This window comes from Gavia stellata, chromosome Z (assembly GCF_030936135.1).
Source record: "Gavia stellata isolate bGavSte3 chromosome Z, bGavSte3.hap2, whole genome shotgun sequence".
Lineage (NCBI taxonomy): Eukaryota > Metazoa > Chordata > Aves > Gaviiformes > Gaviidae > Gavia > Gavia stellata.
The window spans coordinates 39,799,994-39,820,786 of NC_082637.1; the positions used below are offsets into that span (position 1 = coordinate 39,799,994).

The 20,793-nt window shown below is 38.8% G+C and overlaps 1 protein-coding gene across 2 annotated transcripts in view; it reads right to left on the reverse strand.

Annotated features, from left to right (window-relative positions):
* Positions 1-20,793, reverse strand: part of PCSK5 (proprotein convertase subtilisin/kexin type 5) — a 251,520-nt gene that overhangs the window by 210,246 nt on the left and 20,481 nt on the right. For both annotated transcript variants that reach the window (XM_059833233.1, XM_059833234.1), the window contains exon 2: positions 15,084-15,188. In XM_059833233.1, the coding sequence (XP_059689216.1) occupies positions 15,084-15,188 (105 nt within the window). The remainder of the gene's footprint in view (positions 1-15,083; positions 15,189-20,793) is intronic.

Consider the following 20,793-nt stretch of genomic DNA (forward strand, 5'->3'; position numbering starts at 1 on the left):
CACTGGAAAAGCAACGAACAATAAAAGGCAAAAAGACCCACATTTTCTTTCCTTGGGGAACTCGCGGCAGGTTTTCTATTCATTGGTGCGACTGTAGCAGCTGCTGCGTGAATGTGGCCACGGCCTCCGCCCAACCTCCCCTCTTGCGCGCTGTACCACAGCAGACCACAGAGCAGTTCAAAATTACAGGATGAAAATCACACAGCAGCTTTGTGGCAGAGCTGAGAACAAGTTCAAGGGAGCCTGGGTTCCTGCCTGGCAGCTTCCAGCAGCACCAGCCCCAGCTGCCGTAGGCAAAGCGTGTCTCAAGCAGTTGACGATTTTTCCCTTCCTCTGATCAGAAGTGCCCTAACCAGCTCAGATGCACTGGTTCAGTTTCGAAAATAACTCAGCCTTGGAAAAGTGAGGAAGAATCTTTGCCTTACCAGCTTAAAAGCAACTCTTATGTTTATACAAGGTACTTTATAATTTATAGCCACAGGTCATACAACTCACCTCATAACAACTCAAGAGCTACAAAGCAACACAATTTAAGAAAAGACCTCTAATTGATAGGTCTGCTTGGTACAGTACCTAAAGCTCTGCTTACACCATTACATACAACATTAGTATATCTAGTCTTGGGACAGTATAATCATCTAGAATTTCAATATACCATGAGTATTACCAAATGCAAACTGGTATGTCATAACTCCATCTAACTTAGGCCTAAAATTGCATCTTCTTAATAAACTGAAAGGCTGATGCTAAATCCAGTATCCACTAGAGCATAAAACTTTAAGCTCTCTAAACTTCATTAGCTTTGGAGTCTAACATCTGGCAGTTGAAATATCTTGAGTTTTATGTTTATATTACTGTAGCAATGAAGATATATGTTAAAAAACCTGTAGAAATTTCTAATGGATTTTTTTTTTCCTTAGGCAAGTCCTAAAACTCTTGTCATAAATCATTTAAGTCCTCCAGACATCGGCACATGCTAATTTAAGATGGCCTTAAATCATTTACTAAATGCCTTCTTAGGAAGACAAATTTCTCCCATGGGGTCAAATTCAAATGTCAAAATTACCAGTGTAATTCCAAAGGTGTTGATTCAGTCAAGGGTTTGCCATGGCTTCTATTGCCGTAGATATCCACAGGAGTTCAGCAAATCTACTGAGAATTAGTGAGACAGTACAAGCATTCCATAATTAAGTGACATATAATACCCAACAGTAGTATACTGGTCTTGCCAAAGCAAATACTTCTCCTGAGTACTCTCCTCACCAACCAAAAACCCTTTGAAATTGTCCTCATACAATATTGTTGCTCTCTACACCTACTACTCTGTGTATTTCCAGCACTTTTGCTTAATGATGCTTTGCCAACAAGGAAATCTTTGACATAAATCTGCCATGGAAAAATTCAGTCACAAAGCGTATACTAAATATCAAGTCAAGCAGTTTTCTGATCAGAGTACTTTAAATCACAGGAAAAGTTGAGCCCATTTGGGTTTTTTTGATTGTGTCTGTATTGCTACTGTTTAGTATATTCCTAATCATAAGAAGAGGATCAATTATTTTTTTCCAAACCTACCCTGTCATACACTTAGAAGTAAGTATTTAAAATTCAGAATTGAGCCAAAAGTGCTTATATCAAGCTTCAGTTTTAGAGTTTTGAAATACTAAAAATAATTGGGTTTTGCTCTTTATGGAAGTATCAGCGGCATATTTTACACCACCCCATTTCACTAGTTCTTTGGCATTTCAGTTGCCTTTGTAGCACAACTTGATAAATACTTCTGTTTCTTTCTCAGCCAGCATGTTTGTCTCTGAGCTATCACTTCAAATCAAGAGAGGGGAATCATTAGCATTGCCTCCTCTGGCACAAGCTGTAGTGAAAAGAAAAAAAAACCACAACAAAAAACCAAACAAAAACAGAAAAGGGAAACATCCTGTGTCCTTTTAAGTCACTGCTGGCTTAATCTCTCTTTTCCTCAGCCTGTGACCCAAGCGCCAGCATACCTCTTGCTGTCCTGAACTCCAGTCTTGCAGCTGTCAGTGAAGTTTGCTGCTATTCAGATATTGATTGCTGCAGCTATTAAATGTCATCATCATCACCATCTGAAATAATCTGCAAAGACCTACCTGTGAAAGACACATACAGCCAGCCTGAGGAAACACTGCAGTCCAACACCCTGGGCAAATGAAAAAGGACTGAAGTTTCTTCTCCTACATTCAGTAGGCTGAAGAAAAGCAAATGTTTTTTTAACTGAAGTACTATTCCCACACCTCACGAATCGCTGACAGCGCTTCCAGTCAGGCAGTATCTCTTAATTTCTGCAAGTCAGACCACATAAAAGCTGGAGTGATGCTTGATTAATGAACCTGCTGGTTACTGCTTTTATTTATCTTAAAGCCCTGGCTGAAACAAGGGCAACATCTCAGCTTTGCAACTCCCAGATGGTCCCTGTGCACATTTTGACATCAGAAATGTGCCAAGAACAGTCACTTAGTTATGGATTCATTTATCTGTGCTCATAATTCACAACACTCATCATATTATAAATTGAGAAAAAGAAAATATATAGCATTATTTCCATAGCTATCATTTATGGGACAGACTTTTCAACTGCGTATACTAAAGCTTTTCGGTCTTCAATTAGACCACTTACATGAGGTTGCAGTGTGGTCTCTACAGTTTTGCAAAAATTTCTGTTATCTATGTTTATGTCATTCGATAGCAATCTTTATGAGCTATTTCTACTTTGTCTTCTGTTGGGATAAAAGGACTTTAAATGGCGTAATATAAATGTGACAGGCTATGAATACTTTCTGTACCAATAAAACCTTTTTTCTTCTGACCAAGACAATCTTCAAACATACAAACATGTATCTTCTGAAGTATACAAACATCAGCTTTGTTTGATATAATCTGGGATGCACTACAGAAGATGTCTGCTCTTGTCAAGGAAGGCATTTCAGGAGCTTCAAACACTGTAAGAGCTTTCATAAACTCTCCTATTAGTACTATTATTATATCTCCAATCATCCATCCAGTTCCTTTACCTTCTAATAGGAGGGACTGAAAGACAAAACTGGATTCTGGTGGATTAACAACACATGTATTATCATCAGACAACAGCTTAAAAACACCTGACTGCATTTCCACTATTTGCCAGGACAGTGTGAAAGTCAAAAGAGATGGTAAGAAATCAGTCTCTCACAAAGGGGACAGTATTAAATTACCTAAATGCCTTCTTCAGACTACCTCATCAAAATGTATCTGGGCTCATAAAATGACAAGCAAGTTTACCAGACATCTGCACCGAGCAGGGTTGCAAATCTCACTGCTAGCTTCATGCATCCAAGGCAAGGGAAGCATGTTGACACTGCAAGCACCCAGGAAAGAAGCCCAAAAATGATGAAAAGAAGAGAAAAACAGATCCACAAGGAAGCGGCTCTAGGAGGTGTTCCTAGCTGAGAAAAGGGAAGTTTATGGCCATTTAGGTCACAGTGTCCAAACACATATGCAGGTCATCAAACTGCTATAGAGGAGTATTCTTCGAACTCACAGACAGTTTTAGCAATGTGAAATGGCTAGAAGTTGAAGCTGGATAACCTCAGCTAAAACAAAAATAAAACATCTTAAAAACTTCTGGGAACTCTCCATTGCTGGCAATGTTTTAATTAAAATTGGAAGACTTCTAAAAGCTACGCTCTGCTTCAAATCAAAATTAATTCTGGTGAGCCATATGACATCTGGTCAAACATGGTTTGACTGCATGACCACAATGTTTCCTTTTGATCTTACAGACTATGAGACTATTGGCAACTGTATTTTGGAGAAATAATTTCTTAGGAACACCCCGGAAAACAGAAAACTGTTTAGAATGGGGAAATTCTAGTTTTATTATATGATCACACAAAATTGTTCTAACAGCTACTGATGAAACAGTGGATTGACTCTGAGTTTGGTAAACGTATTTAAAAAGAAATTTAAGTTGGATTCTTTACAAAAGCAAAGATAAACTGATATCCTGGCTTTTGTATTTATTTAGAACTTCAGCATCAATGGGAGTGACAGCATTTACCCCCCCTCAAAAAAGAGGAAAAAATGTCAAACAATAATCTAGGTTAAACACAGCTTATGTAAGCAACAGTCAACACACCAATGGATATGACTGTTTTAAGTGGATTATATGGAAAGGATTTAGAATGAGTGTTTTATTTTACTAAAATGTTGTTTGTATTCATAAAATGCTGTGTGACACCAAGAGAAATACACTTCCACGGAATAAAATTTATAGTACTTGCTGCACATTTGCCTTTTGCAGTTTTTATTCAGCTGTCAGCATTGTCCCTATTTCACAGGTAGGGAGGCAGAAGCATGAAGGAGTGAAGTCCTATAACAAAGGTCATATGACAAAGGCCACACACATTCAAGCAGCACAGTTGTAAACAGGGCATAGCTGCTTGGTACCTCGTCCAAGCTGTTAAAACTTGCAGCTTGCAGGATGGTGAGGATCTGCCAGAGTGAAACAGATCAGCCAAGGAAAATTAAGTGGCTTTCCAGTGACACTGACTTTCTAAAACGACCCTAAAAGAAAGGAGGTTGTTACACACAAAAAGCTGGGCAGGGGGGAGATTCTTTTGCTTTGTTTTGGGGAGGGATATCTTTCCAGCTCTCTGTCCATGCCTTTAATTACCTGTTAATAATGCTAGACATGACAAATTACCTATGTGTATCATGATTTCTTGCTGTTCACCATTTAGAATAGCTGGCTGAGATAACAACCACTAGAATTAAACATGATTGTCTTGCCTGTCAGAAGCAGGCAGACAGATGCAGAAAAATGTTGACACATTACATCAGGAACATACGTTGCTGCCAGAAAGTTTTCCAAATGCAAGGGATGGGGGGGAAGGACCTTTAATCCATTTTTCTATGAATATCCTGCACTATAACCAATATCATCAGCATCGGATGAAGCTGGATCCCCTCAGGAAATAGTGTGTAGAAGTTGTTCTGTCACATTCCCAGACAGTCTGCTCTGAGATGCTTCTTTCCAAAATGTGAGTTTTTTTAACCTCTCTCACTCTCTCTCCCCACTGACATTCTGGCATTTGGCCCTGCAGGATCGGCTTCTTCCAGAATGGTGGCATCTTACCCTGGTTCAAAACTAGGATCTTTCCACTTCCTCTTCTTCTGACCCTGTCTGGTATCCAGCAATTTTATAGCCCAGTAGCCAAAACAGCAATTTGCTATCTCTCTGCCAGTGGCAATGCAAACTGAGTTTAATGACAGCAAAAGCACACTTAGTAGTTAGAGCTGCTGTGTCCCCTGGCAAGTTCTTAGAACACAGATTAGGAATGAAAGAACTAATTCTCCTTACCTTTTTTTAAACATTTAGTCGCCCTATCATTTTTCACCTATAAACCCACTTTGCTGCTAAAAACCACAGAAGCATGTACTGCTTTACTGGAACTCTAAAGAAACTCAAGTTATTAACACTTACTAGCATCCCCGGAGAAAGGATTGCCAAGCAGTTTCCTTTATAATGCTCTGCTTTTACATGTTTATAACTTCTATGATGAAATAGTCATCTTACGGGTTTAAATTTCCCACACGTAGATTTACCTAAAGTGCTTTAGTCATCGTTAAGGCTGAGCAAAATCCTTTAGTAGTTCCTGAATTGTGAGAGGAATGTAACACCCTTTTTCTTTTTAGGCTGCAAATGGATTTCCTTTTTTTTTTTTTAACGTAGCATTTGCACTTACAAAATAAAGCTGCACAAGCCTGTGTGATCTGGCTGCGTATGCATTGCATGTCCCTCACTAACAGTTTCATTTTCAATGAGCATGAGCACTCCCAGCTTGCATGGGCAAAGCCAACCAGGCTGATGTGCTGTGAAGCAAAAAAGCAACAGCCACCTGTTTAGAAATTCTGACAGAGAGGTACTGAGAAAATCTTATCCCAGAATGGATACATTTTAGAAAGCATTTAGATAACTCAAGGTACACAAGATGAACCCAATGATACCTAATTAAGACAGCTACACAGCGTACTGTGTATGCCGTTTACACTTTCAGCAGAAGTGGCTGGGACCTCTACTAGTCCCTGCTCAAATCAATTGCTAACTGAAGACTCCCATAGTATGCTGCACCATACTGGAGTGCATGTTGCCCAAATAATTTCTGTAACCTTTACTTCCATGGTTGTGATGCTGAAGTGTCCTCTGATGGACAGAGGTTTTTTCCTCCTTGTTTTTGTTATTTCATTAATGTACAGTCAACTTTTCAATTATGATATCCTGGAATGTTCTAATACCTAAAGAATACAAGGTAGGAACCAAAAGAAGTATTCACAACTATTTATCTATAACCTAAATACTTCTATTTTCTAAAGTAAGATGACAAATCCTAAAGCCAATGTCAAATTTGCAGTTAGGTTTAGTAAGACATTTTTCTGAATTTATCCATTGCTGGGATTAGCATTGCAACTCCAGTAAAAATCTGTCTGCACAAGAAAATTGTGACCACTATCACATATGAGCAGGATAGATTTAGGCTTTAAGATACATAAATACAGGGTTTTTTTGAGCTTCCAATACTGACAATGAAGGGAAAACATGTACAAAACTCTTTTCCCTAATTCACCCTCAAATTCAAGACATTTAAGAGGTATGTTACATTTTGAATCTTAAATCTTAAATTGTGAATGTAGCACTGTATAACATTCACTTTCAGAAATACTCGTTCCCTATACAGCAAAAGTATCCCCTGAAGGGAGTTTTCCTCTCCATCACTCCTAAAGAACATTTCTATGTATTTTTGAAGGTTCCTAAACAAGTTTCTGTAACAAGATCTAGACTGCAGTCACATATATTGCCACTGATCCCAACCTCCACTCGACATGTTTACTGGAAGAACGTATTTTACCAGCAGAACACACACTGTGAAGTAAAAGCCAAGGAGTCCTGTTGGTACGAGCCCCAGATTCACCAAGTGCAGAGAGATCAAAGTACACAATTTCTCAAAAGAAAAATCCCCTATGTTCAACAAGGCCAAGTGTCGGGTCCTGCACTTGGGTCACAACAACCCCAGGCAACGCTACAGGCTTGGGGACGAGTGGCTGCAAAGCTGCCCCGCAGAAAAGGACCTGGGGGTTTTGGTTGACAGCCAGCTGAACATGAGCCAGCAGTGTGCCCAGGTGGCCAAGAAGGCCAACGGCATCCTGGCCTGTATCAGAAATAGTGTGGCCAGCAGGACTAGGGAAGTGATTGTACCCCTGTACTCAGCACTCATGAGGCCACACCTCGAATACTGTGTTCAGTTTTGGGCCCCTCACTACAAGAAGGACACTGAGGTGCTGGAGGGTGTCCAGAAAAGGGCGACGAAGCTGGTGAGGGGTCTGGAGCACAAGTCTTATGAGGAGCGGCTGAGGGAACTGGGGTTGTTCAGTGTGGAGAAGAGGAGGCTGAGGGGAGACCTTATCGCTCTCTACAATTACCTGAAAGGGGGTTGCAGAGAGGTGGGTGTTGGTCTCTTCTCCCAAGTGACAAGTGATAGGACAAGAGGAAATGGCCTCAAGTTGCGCCAGGGGAGGTTTAGACTGGATATTAGGAAAAATTTCTTTACTGAGAGAGTGGTGAAGCAGTGGAACAGGCTGCCCAGGGAGGTGGTGGAGTCACCATCACTGGAGGTGTTCAAGGAACATGTGGACGTGGCATTGTGGGACATGGTTTAGTGGGCATGGTGGTGTTGGGTTGATGGTTGGACTTGATCTTACAGGTCTTTTCCAACCATGGTGATTCTGTGATTCTGCTTCTGTAAGCTACAATCCAGCTACAATCCAGCTGATTTTTTGAAGTCTTTAAGACTTACTATGCTCAAGACACACATTGCTCTGAAAAATTCAGAATGGGTTACTTCCCCCCCCCGCCCCGGATAGACCGAGTCCCTTGCAACATTGGATATATGTAGGGTCTATTGCTTTTGCCTCTCCAAAACCAGAAGGCTCAAAATGCATCAAACTCAAGAGACTGATGCAATTCACCTAATTTTGAATAATCTTGTCTCAGAAGATGTTAGCTACTTCTCTGAGAGATGGCTGAGTCCTTGCCTGCCTCCTTAGAGTCATCCAAGATCCTTCTCATTGACAATGAAGTTGAGACACCATAATAGCAGGTCTACTGCAATCCCTATAAACTGTTGAGTGCTGGAGTGGGATATTTGACAGCTGTTCTGACACTGGACTTCTGTGATGTTGCAATAGCTTCATATAAAGGGTGAGGCACTGAAGTTTTTCACAGTGTAGTACTGGCCAAAATCTTGACCCAACTCCTTGCCATCCTGTGGTCTTTCAATTTCCCTCCCCACCTCATTACCAGCTTAAGAAAATAATGATAGGAAAATAACAAGAGAATGCAATCCTGCTGAATAATGGGTTTTTTTCATTCCTCAAACCATTTGCTACACTAATTAGGAATTGAGCCAGTTAAAACCTCTCAACTAATCTCCAATTCTTGTCCAAAAGTTAACAGTGAGATTGTCATTGCCAAGGAGTTCTGTAAAATGACTTGGCAACCAGAAAATTGGAATGTTCTGAAATCTATTATTTCTTTTTAATGCACATGCAATTAGTGATATCGAGCGGATAAATCCCCTTTGAGGCAGGTGCTCACAACTGGGATAATCATGATGAAATGGAAATGTAAGTGTAGGTAATCAAACAATAATTTATTTCAAGAAACACTTCCATATTCCCTGACAGTGCACATTTTTCTTTTATAAAATTATATTACACTGAATTCTTACTGGCCTTTTTTCTACGTTTAGTAGAAAACATGAAAAGGCAATTCCACTAGGAAGCTTCAGTAATTATTTATTGAGGGTTTCTTTAAATACTAATAGAAAAGTCAGCTATCTCCTGAATATAGAAATAGAAATAGACATTAACAAAGCTTTTATTCTTCACAAATAAACCTCAGTCCCATTAGTGTTACAGTTAACTTCATTAAGTATTCCTACTTATTGTAGATAAATTAAGAGAAATTAACATTATATGACAAAATTTGCTGACTGAAGAACAGTTACCTCATGGTACAGCAGCACTGGATTTGGCCAGCACAGTACAAGGGGAAGGCCACGTATATTGACGATACTGTCTGAAAATGCTCTGGATTAAGCCTTTCATCTTTAGGTTATGGCCACCCAAGCTTCAGCTTTGTGTTGGTTTTGTATCATCCACAGACCAAAACCACTGTTCCATGTGCTGAAAACGAACACCAACTTTTAATCAGAATGATTAGACACTTCACCCTATCTGCTCAAGTGTTTCAGGTGTTGGGTTAGTGCAGACAAGGGAGAAATCTGCTACAAAAAGTGGCTGCAATTCCACTCCATTGTTGCTCTACTCACTGGGGTTTATCATTGTGGTTTTCCTCTAGGTCTAGGTATATTGTGAACTGTGGTCTAGTCCGTACTGGGTCACAAATGAAAATAAGTCTGATGCAGTCTCAGCACGGTTAAATTATTCTTGATTCCTGCTGAAGTAACACAGACTTCCCAGGGATTTTTGCTGATGAAGAATGTGGTTTAAGCTAAAACTAATACACCAGGCATCTGTATAAGTACAGATTTCAATCACTAGTAAGCAAACAAAATACCAGCCACCTTGTGCAAACTTTACAACAACAACACAACAAGCGGTTAGAACAACACTAATACAGCAAGATCGAATGCAGTTCTTCATCAGTGAACAGCAACTTCGTATCTCAAAAAGCCCTGAAAAAAGATCCAAGTTGTAAGACTATTTGCTCATGTTTACATGAAAACTTTTTAATACTCTGGAGGCAGGTGCTAAAGAGAGGTGTTGCTCTGCCATCTCACACTTTGTGATTCAGTTCATGATCTAACTCATCCAGCAACAGGCTCCTTGAAATAGTAAGTCTGATTCTTGATTTTGAGTAAGTTAAAGATGGAAGGATTGCTCATGTAAAAGCTTTCTGAGGCAATTAAATAAAGGGTCCACAGTGGTAAATATTGCATTACTTAATAACTAACTTAAACCTCCAGTCAAACTCTGAACATGGAAAACAGCATGACAGTTCGTATTATTTTGCAACCAAGTAGAGTAGTATTGATTCTTTGTCCTCTGAGTGCTTGTACAGATTATGGCTACCCAGACAGACATCAGTAACTCACCTGGTCCCAGTGTTTAACTGTTGTGTTATTCTATTTGACTAACAAGATCTTTTTTGTTCACTAATGAGGTTTAACAACTTAACACTTAGCATTGCCAGTATGAAACACAACCTTATCCATAACAACATTCTCATCTGAATTTCTCTAAGCTCCAAGTCCATGATGATGGCTTTTAAAAGTCTGGAGTTTTAGTACTGTAATAACATTCTTCATTCCTGCTGAATTTTGTGCCCCCTATATTAAATCCAAATTGTTCAAAGCTTTATCTTCTCCTTACTCAACCTCATACTGCAATCTTGGAACATTTAAATTCATAAATAATTGGAAAACACACTTGATGACGATCTTCTTAGCACTGAAAATTTTAACCCTCCTGTCTATTTGCAATGAACAGTCTGATCTAGAGTGATCAAATTTATGTTTCCCAAAGGCACGTTCCACCAGTAGTGGCATACTCCTTGCCAAAGCAAGACCATCACCTTGTAGTGAAATCCATCTTTTCCCCTACTCTTTAGACAGCTATCTCCCAGATCAAGCCAGGATATTATTTAGCAATATGAACTGGTGTAACTACATAGCAACGTGATGAAGCATTTACTTGTGGCTGCTACAGTTCTGCCCCTCTCTGCCTTCTCATGAACATCCACAATATCCTACCAGTAATAAGGACAGGATTCTGGCATTACTTTTCTATCCTCTGAAGACAGCCAAGATCATTGGGTGTTGTCTCATCAAAGATACGCTTGCCAGCATTTTACACGCTGCTACCACCAGTGCTGTTCAGCTTGTTATGGCAAAGGTAAGAATGCCATACACACACAGTATTAACATTGTTATATCCCCAGGTCATACAGACCTGCTCTGTGGGTGGTTAGCTGAGGCTGGGTAAAACATAAATGTCTGGAGTAATGTTTCCCCAGGCCCTCTGATCCTGGAGCAGAGGTGACAAAGGCATGACACTTCTGCAAAATCCTGGTCAAGCAGGGTATCTTGCTGAAATTAGGTAGCTTTACTTCTTATTTCAGTGGAAGTGAGACTGGAAATCTCTCCATTTCTAAAAGATGAATGAACCTGACCCATCAACCATGAGTTCAAACCCCAAATAAACCTACCTGAAATTAATTATAATTAAAAAAAGATGAGATGTCATCTTAGTTGAGACTGATAAACAAACACTAATACTGTAAAATGTTTTCCCCATTAGTAAATGTGACACTTCACAGGAACGCGAATTATTAAGTTCGTATTTTAGAGCATTACTATGGGCCACATGTCTTTTTCGGATCTCCGTTGTGATGCAAAGCACTGGGGACCTCATAAGCAAAATGGAACAAACTTTAGTTCGTATGTACATCAATTTGAATATATTCTCAATCTTAAAGCTGCCTTCTATTACCTTAAGAATTGTGTTCTTCTAGGATTATTGCTTTGCCGTTTATGCTACTTGATTCTGTGGGATATTTTTCACCATATGTGTCACAAATTTCATTATCGCAGCCCTTCACTAAAAACTCTTAATCTCACATAATAGTTCAGTGTAAAAAGACAGCTTTCTCATCTATACTGTCCATTTAACTTCTATGTATTATTGTCATGTGTAGGTGCTTCAATTCTGACGTTTCTTTGGAATTGCAATCTCTTCAGGGATAGAAAAGCTTCACCTGATTTTCCTTATGCTTTGTAGTTATGTAAAGTCTGACTTACAGACTGAGGTTGCAATCATTCTTTGCAATTTTTTCCACTTTGTGACTCTTCATTCCACCACTGCAGAAAACCCAGAGGTGCACCACAGCTCTTTATTCCCACCCCTGGAAGTGCTGCAATAGCCTGATTTCATCAGAGGGCCTACCAGCAATAAACTCAACTATTTAATAGTTGAATTAGAGTTTCATGATACCTTTCAGCTATGGACTGATTCTGCCCATCTTCCCACTTCCTTTTCGCTCCTGCTCCTATTGTTTCATGCATTGCAGTGTCACCAAAATAACTTTGCTGAGCAAACTCTATGGACCTAAAAAAGGCTCTCGATTCATGATATGGTGCTCCAGCACATCAGCTAGAGAGACCAGAAACCTGTGTAATAAGTTTCATTCAATGCTTAGCTTTGCTGCATAGTACTAATCTCTGCTTTGCATCCACAAACTTCTCTCACTTCTTTGTTTTTCTGTCAACACATAGGAAACACCACATAACTATACACAGGCCTAGAAAAGATGCTGTGGATAAAGCTATGTTTCAAATTTTCTGCATGACAATCTATGTTAGGGACATTAAAGCCTCATTTGGGCATCTCTTCCTAAAACTACTTAATCCATTTCATCTCTAAATGAAAAGCCGTAGCATTGCTAGGCAAGGATGTGGATGATAATGGATAAAATCATGTTGCACTGCATATCCTTTATCTTTTCATCTAAATACAGAGTGATGTTTGGTTAAAGCTGAGAAAATTGTCAAAATGTGTAATACACATGTCTTCAGTTTATGTTTCCTGTTGGATCTATTCACATCATTTATAATGGTGTCAAGAAGCTTTTCCAGATGAAAAAATCAAGCCAAAGATCTTCGAAGAAATTCATTAATTGAAATCCACAATAGCAAGATTTTATATTACCTATATATCTTTCCCCATGTATTCACACAGTGAAATCAAACACTATCCACACAAGTAGTTTAGAAGTACCAGATTTCATAATGGTTATTCCATTATATGCAGGTTATTTACATAATGAATTTACTCAATAAAAATTCCATCATTTCAAATTTCATAAAGGAGCAAGTTAGTGATCCACATCTGAAGCAAACACAGATCAAGTTAATTGTGTGCCAGTGTGACACGGAGAAGACTTTAAGCATTAAGTAAACTACCATTAAATAATTTGGAAAGTAAACAAACCTCAGTGTTCCTTTGTTCACAAATACACATGCCACCTAATCTGCTGCAAATATTGGCACCAGATACAGTCACACTCATAATAGCATATAGTACTGGTCCTTTAAAATTCTCACAGCCATGCAATGTGCCTTATTTAAGATTAAACCTTTTGTTTTTAAAAGATCCAGCTTATACAACACAATTAAATTTCCAGTCTGCTTTAATAACCATTAAATGTTATACACACTGAGGACAAACTGGCCTTTATTCTACAAATATATGTCCGTGTATTGACATGTCTGCAGCCACAGAAGAATTCCCAAGCCCAGGTTCAATGGAGTAGTCACAAAGTCAATCACAAACACTTTTGCTAGATTTAGGTATTAGACTGTTGGCTTCTCTTTGGGTACAGGATCACTAACAGGGTTGAGTAACTTGCACAATGCTCAGTAGAGCTTCTCAATATTAAAGTGATATTTAACAATGATTCAGAAATTCAGAAATTCTGTACCACCAGCAGCACAGATTGGGGACAAGACCTAAATGGCATAACATGGAAAGCACTGGAAAATTAATAATGGCTCTGATGTTCTGCTGTTCTTTGCCTTAGAGTCTCTCACAGCTTTGGCCACAGTAGTCTGGGCTGGATGCCAGAGGTGCAGAAGGGGTACCTGGAAGCCTGGTGTAAGACCAAAGTTTATGGTGGTACGTGCATGTGAACTTGTGCATTTGTGTGTAAATAGCTCCACTTCTGTGCACATGGGAAAGAGCGTGGACTGACCCAGATGTGAACACTTTCCCTTCCTTTTGTAGTATTGCCTATTCTAACTGCACTGCTTGTTGTTTGAATGGTGGGTCTCAGCACTTGTGGGAACAGAGATTTGGGCCCTGATCATTTTCAAACTAATCCCCAAAAAATGCTGCTCAGCAGAGCTGCTGGTGCTCTTAAAGCATTAAGCAGTTCAGGCCTATCAACAAAGGGGTGAACACCCTTTGTGTGCACTTCCCTAGTCTTGTCCCATCCTCAAGAGGAACTTCAGCCCTAAATACTGCTTTCCAGAATGCAGAAGTATTCCTGTATGATGCTCAACTTGTACACTGTACATGTACTGCACTGTATTCAAACTGTCTTTTACTGATAACTTTTACTTCTCATAAATTATTTGTCAAGTAAAACTGGACAAATCCTTCACAAATAACAATCATCGTCCAAGGACTTAGAAAAAGCTTGACTCTGTTATCACCACCGAAAAACACCAGGGACTTGGGGGTTTGTTGGTGAGAGTGGGTTGCATGAACAGCATAAAAAAGCTAACAGGGTCTTCTCCAAACATCTGTTCTAAAATAAAACCAGAGGAAATCCAATTGCACAGTCAGTGATGAAGCTACTAACCACTGAAATGAAAGGATTAAAATAGAAGTATGTCTTGGATACAGATACAAGACAATATTATACTTAACTATAAATCAGTAATTAAATTATGTTGATAGTTACCCATTATAGTATATACTCCAAAAACAGGACACCACTTTTCAAACAGATCTTAAAATTAAGATCAGCAGAAACTGCCAAAAGGACCACAGAAAAGAGCATTCTTATTTTAATCCCTTATACACCAAGTCCAGAAAAAAACAGCAAAAAGCAAGAGAAACTTTTCTCTGTATATAATACCATCCCACATTGCTCATTTTCATTCTGAAAGATGGTTGATTTACAGAAGGACATCTGCAGACCTGAGTGTTACAGATGTGGTTTTGCAGAGAAGCATAGCACAGCGATTAGTGCATTAACAAAATTCCTGTACTCTTCCATGAATAATGTTGGACCTTACATTACAAGAAAAACACATACTTTATAACATGGTATTGTCTTCCCTTCATTTTAATGGGAAGCAAAACCTTGGTGAACAGATAGTGTGTCAGTTCTTCTAATGCTATGTGCCATTCAGGTGAATGTCCTCTGGTATGATATTTCATATAAAAAATGCAAAGGCTTTTGCCTCAGACACATAGGTGGATTTTCTTACCTTTGGTTCCATTGAAATGAAGCTGTGGGTACCTCTACTTGAGAGAACTGACCTTTTAATTGTTTTACTATGGTAGAAGTGGTAGTAATCCTTCAGTGTTCCAATCTGTAAGAGGAGAGAAGGAAAACGAGGGAGATTTAATTTATGAAAACCAGTTTTCTGTTTCTCAGTTCTAAAAGTCTATAAATTATGCAATTTCCTGTCTGCTGAAATGTTACTTGAACCCGCTGATCATCTTTCAAAAGAAAGACATACTATATGAAATGGATGGAGTGTCCTTGAGGCAGTAACTGCATAACCAAAGATTATAATTGAGCTGCTTAGTCTGACTGTATCTACCTTTTTAATGTTTAATTTATATGCAGTACTTTAAGTAATTCTATATCAATCTATATCCAAACTCTCTTCAAATGGCAAGTATAAAAATCATCAAATGGCTATATGGTTATTAAAAAGCATTCCATTTAGTTTGGTTAAGCAAATGTACTGTAAAATGCACTAGATTAGGTAATTTATATAATTCAATTATAAAAAGAACGTTCACAGCATCAGACACTACAACAAGAATAGGCTTTTCTTTCTGCCAAATGTGGGCAAGAAAGAACTAGAAGAAAAAAAGATGGAAATGGTAACTTCATAGGATAATGACTAGCTTGAAGTACAAAATCAATTCATGCAAAATTGCAAATTTCACAACGGTACAATAAAAATACTTCTTAGTCATCCCACCAGTACACAGTAGCAATGTAAATATTAAACTAAGACAGCCTTCACAATTTCACAAAGAAATTTCCCTTTCCAGAGTCATTAATATCAAAACATTCATAACTTGAAACTTCAGTTTCATGCACCTATAAACAAACATTCAGCCTCCTTGTCTTTAGGGAGAATGTCTCTCCAACTCATTTGGAATTTGACCTTCTATTGCACTGCAAATCTTGTAAGACACTTAATAAATTACTTAAAAGTTCCTTAATGATGATCAAAAAAGGGACAATTGAGCTTACTGTAATTTCAAGTTGAAACTCAAAGTGACATCACAGGCTTGGTTTTGGAAATAAATCTGAATGAAATCACTGGAGAGGATGGAGCGACACTCGAAAACTCTAATCTTAAAAAACCCCAGTATTGTAAATTTGCGTCTATAAGAATACATATGTAGGAAACTTGAGAGTTCAACAGTAAAGAGAACTGGAAATAAGCCATTGAAAAATTCCCAAGAATATGCTTTTAGAATATTAAAAAACAAAAATCTTGAGACAATATCAAAGTAGACTAAGAAGAAATACTGATAGAAAATTATCATTCTCAAGGAGCACTTGAATATTTTACCTTAAAATTTAAAGTTGTAAACAGTACAGGGGAATGAGGGAGAACCTTTTTTGGGGAAAAAACTATCAACAATTTAAATTAATTCACCTAATGGGGAAAACTGCAACAGAGTCTAAGATATTAATCCCAGTGTGTGCAGTTGGTCCATCGATATCTGCATTTCAGGAAGAATGACTTATGTTTAGTTTAAGTCAAATACCGAAACATTCACTTAAACCGAGTTTATCATAAATTAAATAGGAATTGCTTTGACTAAGCTTAATTAAACTGTATTAGCACTGCAATAATAATTTTCATGCTGCCTTCTCTTTGAAAGGCAACTCCAGCTGAAGTGCTGCAACTCTGTAGCATGGATGAGCCCGGTCTCACATCTCCACATCCATGCCCATGAATAAACACTCCTTAAACCTATATGGGGAAGTCTTCTTGTGGACACCTCAAAAAGCTGCCATACGCTGGGCCTTCTAGGGAGGTCCCTGCTGACTGGAAGGTAGCCAATGTTATTCCAAGCTACAAAAAGGGCATGAGGGAAGACCCAGGGAACTACAGACCTGTTAGTCTAACCTCAGTTCCTGGAAAAATTATGGAGACGATTATACTGGGTACTATTGAAAGGCATCTAAAGAATAACGTAGCCATCGGGCACAGTCAACATGGGTTCCTGTTTAACTAGTTTGATATCCTTCAACGCTAAGTTCACCAGCCTAGTGGATGAAGGGAAGGCAGTGGATGTAGTTTCTCTGGCTTTTGATACTTTTGGCTTTTGATACTGTCCATCACAGCATCCTTCTGGACAATTTGACCAACTGTGGGATGAGAGGGTTCACAGTGTGCTGGGTGAAGAACTGGCTGAAGGGCAGGAGCTCAAAGTGTTGTAGTAAATGGGGCTACACCTGGCTGGCAACGAGTCACCAGCAGTGTTCCTCAGGGCTCAATTCTAGCACCAGTTCTGTTCAATGTATTTATCAAAGATCTGGATGCAGGAGTTAAATGCACCATTAGCAAGTTTGCTGGTGACACAAAACTGGGAGGTGCAGTTGACTGTCTTCAGGGACAAGAGGCCTTGCAGAGGGATCTAGACAGATTGCAGCATTGGGCTATGATTAATGGGATGAAATTTAGCAAGATGAAATGCCAGGTTCTGCACCAAGGATGGAGTAACGCCAGGCACAAGTATAATTTGGGAGAGAGGTGGCTGAAGAGTAGCCCTGCAGAAAGGGATCTGTGGGAGCGGATAGGGACTTTGGGTTTGCCTAGTTTGGAGAAAAGGAGGCTGAGGGGGGACCTCATTGCTTTCTACAGCTTCCTGAGGAGGGGAAGTGGAGAGGGAGGTGCTGATCTCCCTGCTATCCAGCAACAGGATGCGTGGGAATGGCTCAAAGCTGCGCCAGGGGAGGTTCAGACTTGACATTAGGAAACATTTCTGTGAGGGTGGTCAAACACTGGAACAGGCTTCCTAGAGAGGTGATTGATGCCCCATGGCTGTCAGTGTTTAAGAAGCATTTGGACAATGCCCTTAATTGCATGCTTTAACTTGGTCAGCCCTGAAGTAGTCAGGCAGTTGGACTAGGTGATAGGACACCTGAAATAGTCTATTCTATTCTATTCTATTCTATTCTATTCTATTCTATTCTATTCTATTCTATTCTATTCTAATTACTTTTGACTACATTAGCTAGAGTTTATTTTGAGTTTAACAGCCTGTAGCACATTGAATATCCCTTAGCATTAGGCTACTGTTGCACCCATTTTGAGTTATTATTATTTATATCAACGATTGAAATTTAGTGCCAGGGTTAGCACTAGTGCAGGTGATGGCATGCTTCCCTGAGACAAAGGGTTCTAATCTGTCACTTTCTGGACATTTCCTGGACTCAACAGTAGCCTCAAACAGGGCTGAAGTGCTAACTACTGGAAAGTGATGATACTCTTGCTCCATAAGTCCTCAGAGTGACCAATAAAGTGTATATTCACCATACCAGAGTATTCTACAAAGGTTACAGGCCTTTTATGGACCTTGCTGTCTTCAGACAGTGAATTAGAAACCTACTATTCTGTGTCTGTGTGTCTACACAAACACACACATTACTGAAAAGACACAGCTCAAGCAGGTAACTATATTTTACCACTGCACAGAACTGCATAAATAGAAAGGTCATATTTTAGGGAAAATAAACATCTATCCTGTTTTGTGCTACACAGATCTCAATATCACTCAGTTCTCTGTGTCTTGTCTTGCACTAGTTTGAGGATTTTTATTTTTTTATTTATTTACTTACTTACTTACTTACTAAATATAAACTCTAGCCGACCCCTCTGAGGGCATCCAAAACAGCAAATTTAGGAGATGACCTAATTGCACTCCTGGAGGTCCTACAGTTTAGCAGCACTAGCCATCCACAGAAGAGACTGGAGGGATCTGCATGCTCTACCTTCCAGCCAAATGGGGACAGCCTGAGGCTTTGTAATGCTTGACAGCTGTACTCCCTCTGAGACCTTGGGCTCAGGAAACAGAATTAAGCCCTTAGAATTAAGTGTGGTAATTGTAATGCCATGTCTTCCAAGCACCATCAGTTTTCAGATAATAACAATTAATAATAATTAATTAAAATGGTAAGATCTACAGATTTGGTTCATAACTGTCAATGAAATGAAAGGATCCCAAGTCTTTTACATGGAATTTCATTCATTTCCACTAACTGCCAGTGCCTCTCACAGTAAGGTAAAAACAGTGTTATTAAAAATTTTATTGTCCTCTTTTCCCTTAATGGAAATTTACTTAGACCTTCAAAATCCTTGGACCACTTGGAGAACAGTTAAACCATGGAAATATAGCACAATAAAACTTATCATTATGGATGTTTTTGTTAAATTGTTTTTTATACTTTTAACTACCAGGTCTTAGAGCCACTCTCAGAGGAAAAGCAATGCAAAGACAGAAACACCAGACTGCAGAGCTAACTACCTTAGAGACTGATGGCAATTTAACTGTTTCATCCTTGGGAAAACTTTGTAATCTCCTTTTTGACCTGGAGGACATGATTTCTTTAAAAGGAAATACAGAAACATTCCTGAGGAATTGCCTGGCCAAAAGCAAGGAGAATGGATGGTGGGAGACTTATTCTCTTTAGAAGTAATCTTCACCACTGAACATTTAAATAGATATATACATATATTTTAATAGTACCATACTATGTTTATTCAAGGATGAAATCATTCCTGGAAGTAACAATCCTACAATATCACAGTGGAATCCCAGAAAACCAAAGCATCCACATATTTACATTAATTTTGTATTTATTAGGTCTTATTGTCTGTTTAAAGTTGAGAAAATGTGTGAATTTTAAAGATAATATGAAACAAGAGCCAAACTTTCTAGGTTTGTCCTTGAAAAATATTTCTTCCATATGTAGTTTTATAGTCTAAGGCAATATTAAGATAATTTAGGACATAATTACTGAATTAATTCATCTACATCTGCATTGTGTCCTCATAAACTCTGTAAGGAAATAAAAATGCTAAAGTTGCCTGTAAAATATGTGTCAAATATATATATATATATATATATATATATATATATATATGATCACCAAACTGACATATTCAACTAAGCTCTTAAACCACAACTGAAACTTCCATGTAGTGGAACATGAGCAGGGAAGTCATTCAAGCTAATGGGAAGGAACACAAGAGATGCCTTCCCAACAGCTTCTTATCTAGTGAATAAACTTTTTCTATAAGAGAAGAATCATCTAGACATCTGGCTGCAAAGTACACTTCTCCCAGTGGGCTGAATGGAAGACTGTGTTGTTGAGTTGGTGAATTGGTGGATACATTGTAAGGGTCCCTGTTTCTCCAGTCTTTAATGACTTTGGTCCTAAATGGATTGGGAAAGGAAGGCAGACCAGCTCCAAATCTGGTTCTGAACTCTATGAAGTGCTACAAGAACCAAAGAAGGACAAATCTCCTACCCCTGTGCAGACCTGGAGCATAAACCATTATAAATAGGTACAGCAATGTATTTCACATGGGGTTGAAGATCTGACCCTTCACTTCTTTCAGAATTGCAACAAATTTCCAAAGTGCTTAAGTCCTTGACAGAAGGAAACACCAAGAACAGAGAGATGAAGAAAGTTTATCAGGTTTACTATCATCATCTCATTTTGACAAAATCACTTCAACTATATTTCAAAGTTTAAAATGTTATCACATTATACAAAGTACACTGGAAACTATGTTTCAGAGCAAAAATTAAAAACATTTCAGTCTGAGAAAGTTGAAACAGAATGTGTTGGTATTACCAGAGCTTTCTTCCCAGTGTTAAATACCAGTGAAGCCAACCTAGTATCACAAAGCATTTTGACAGAGCCAAATGTTG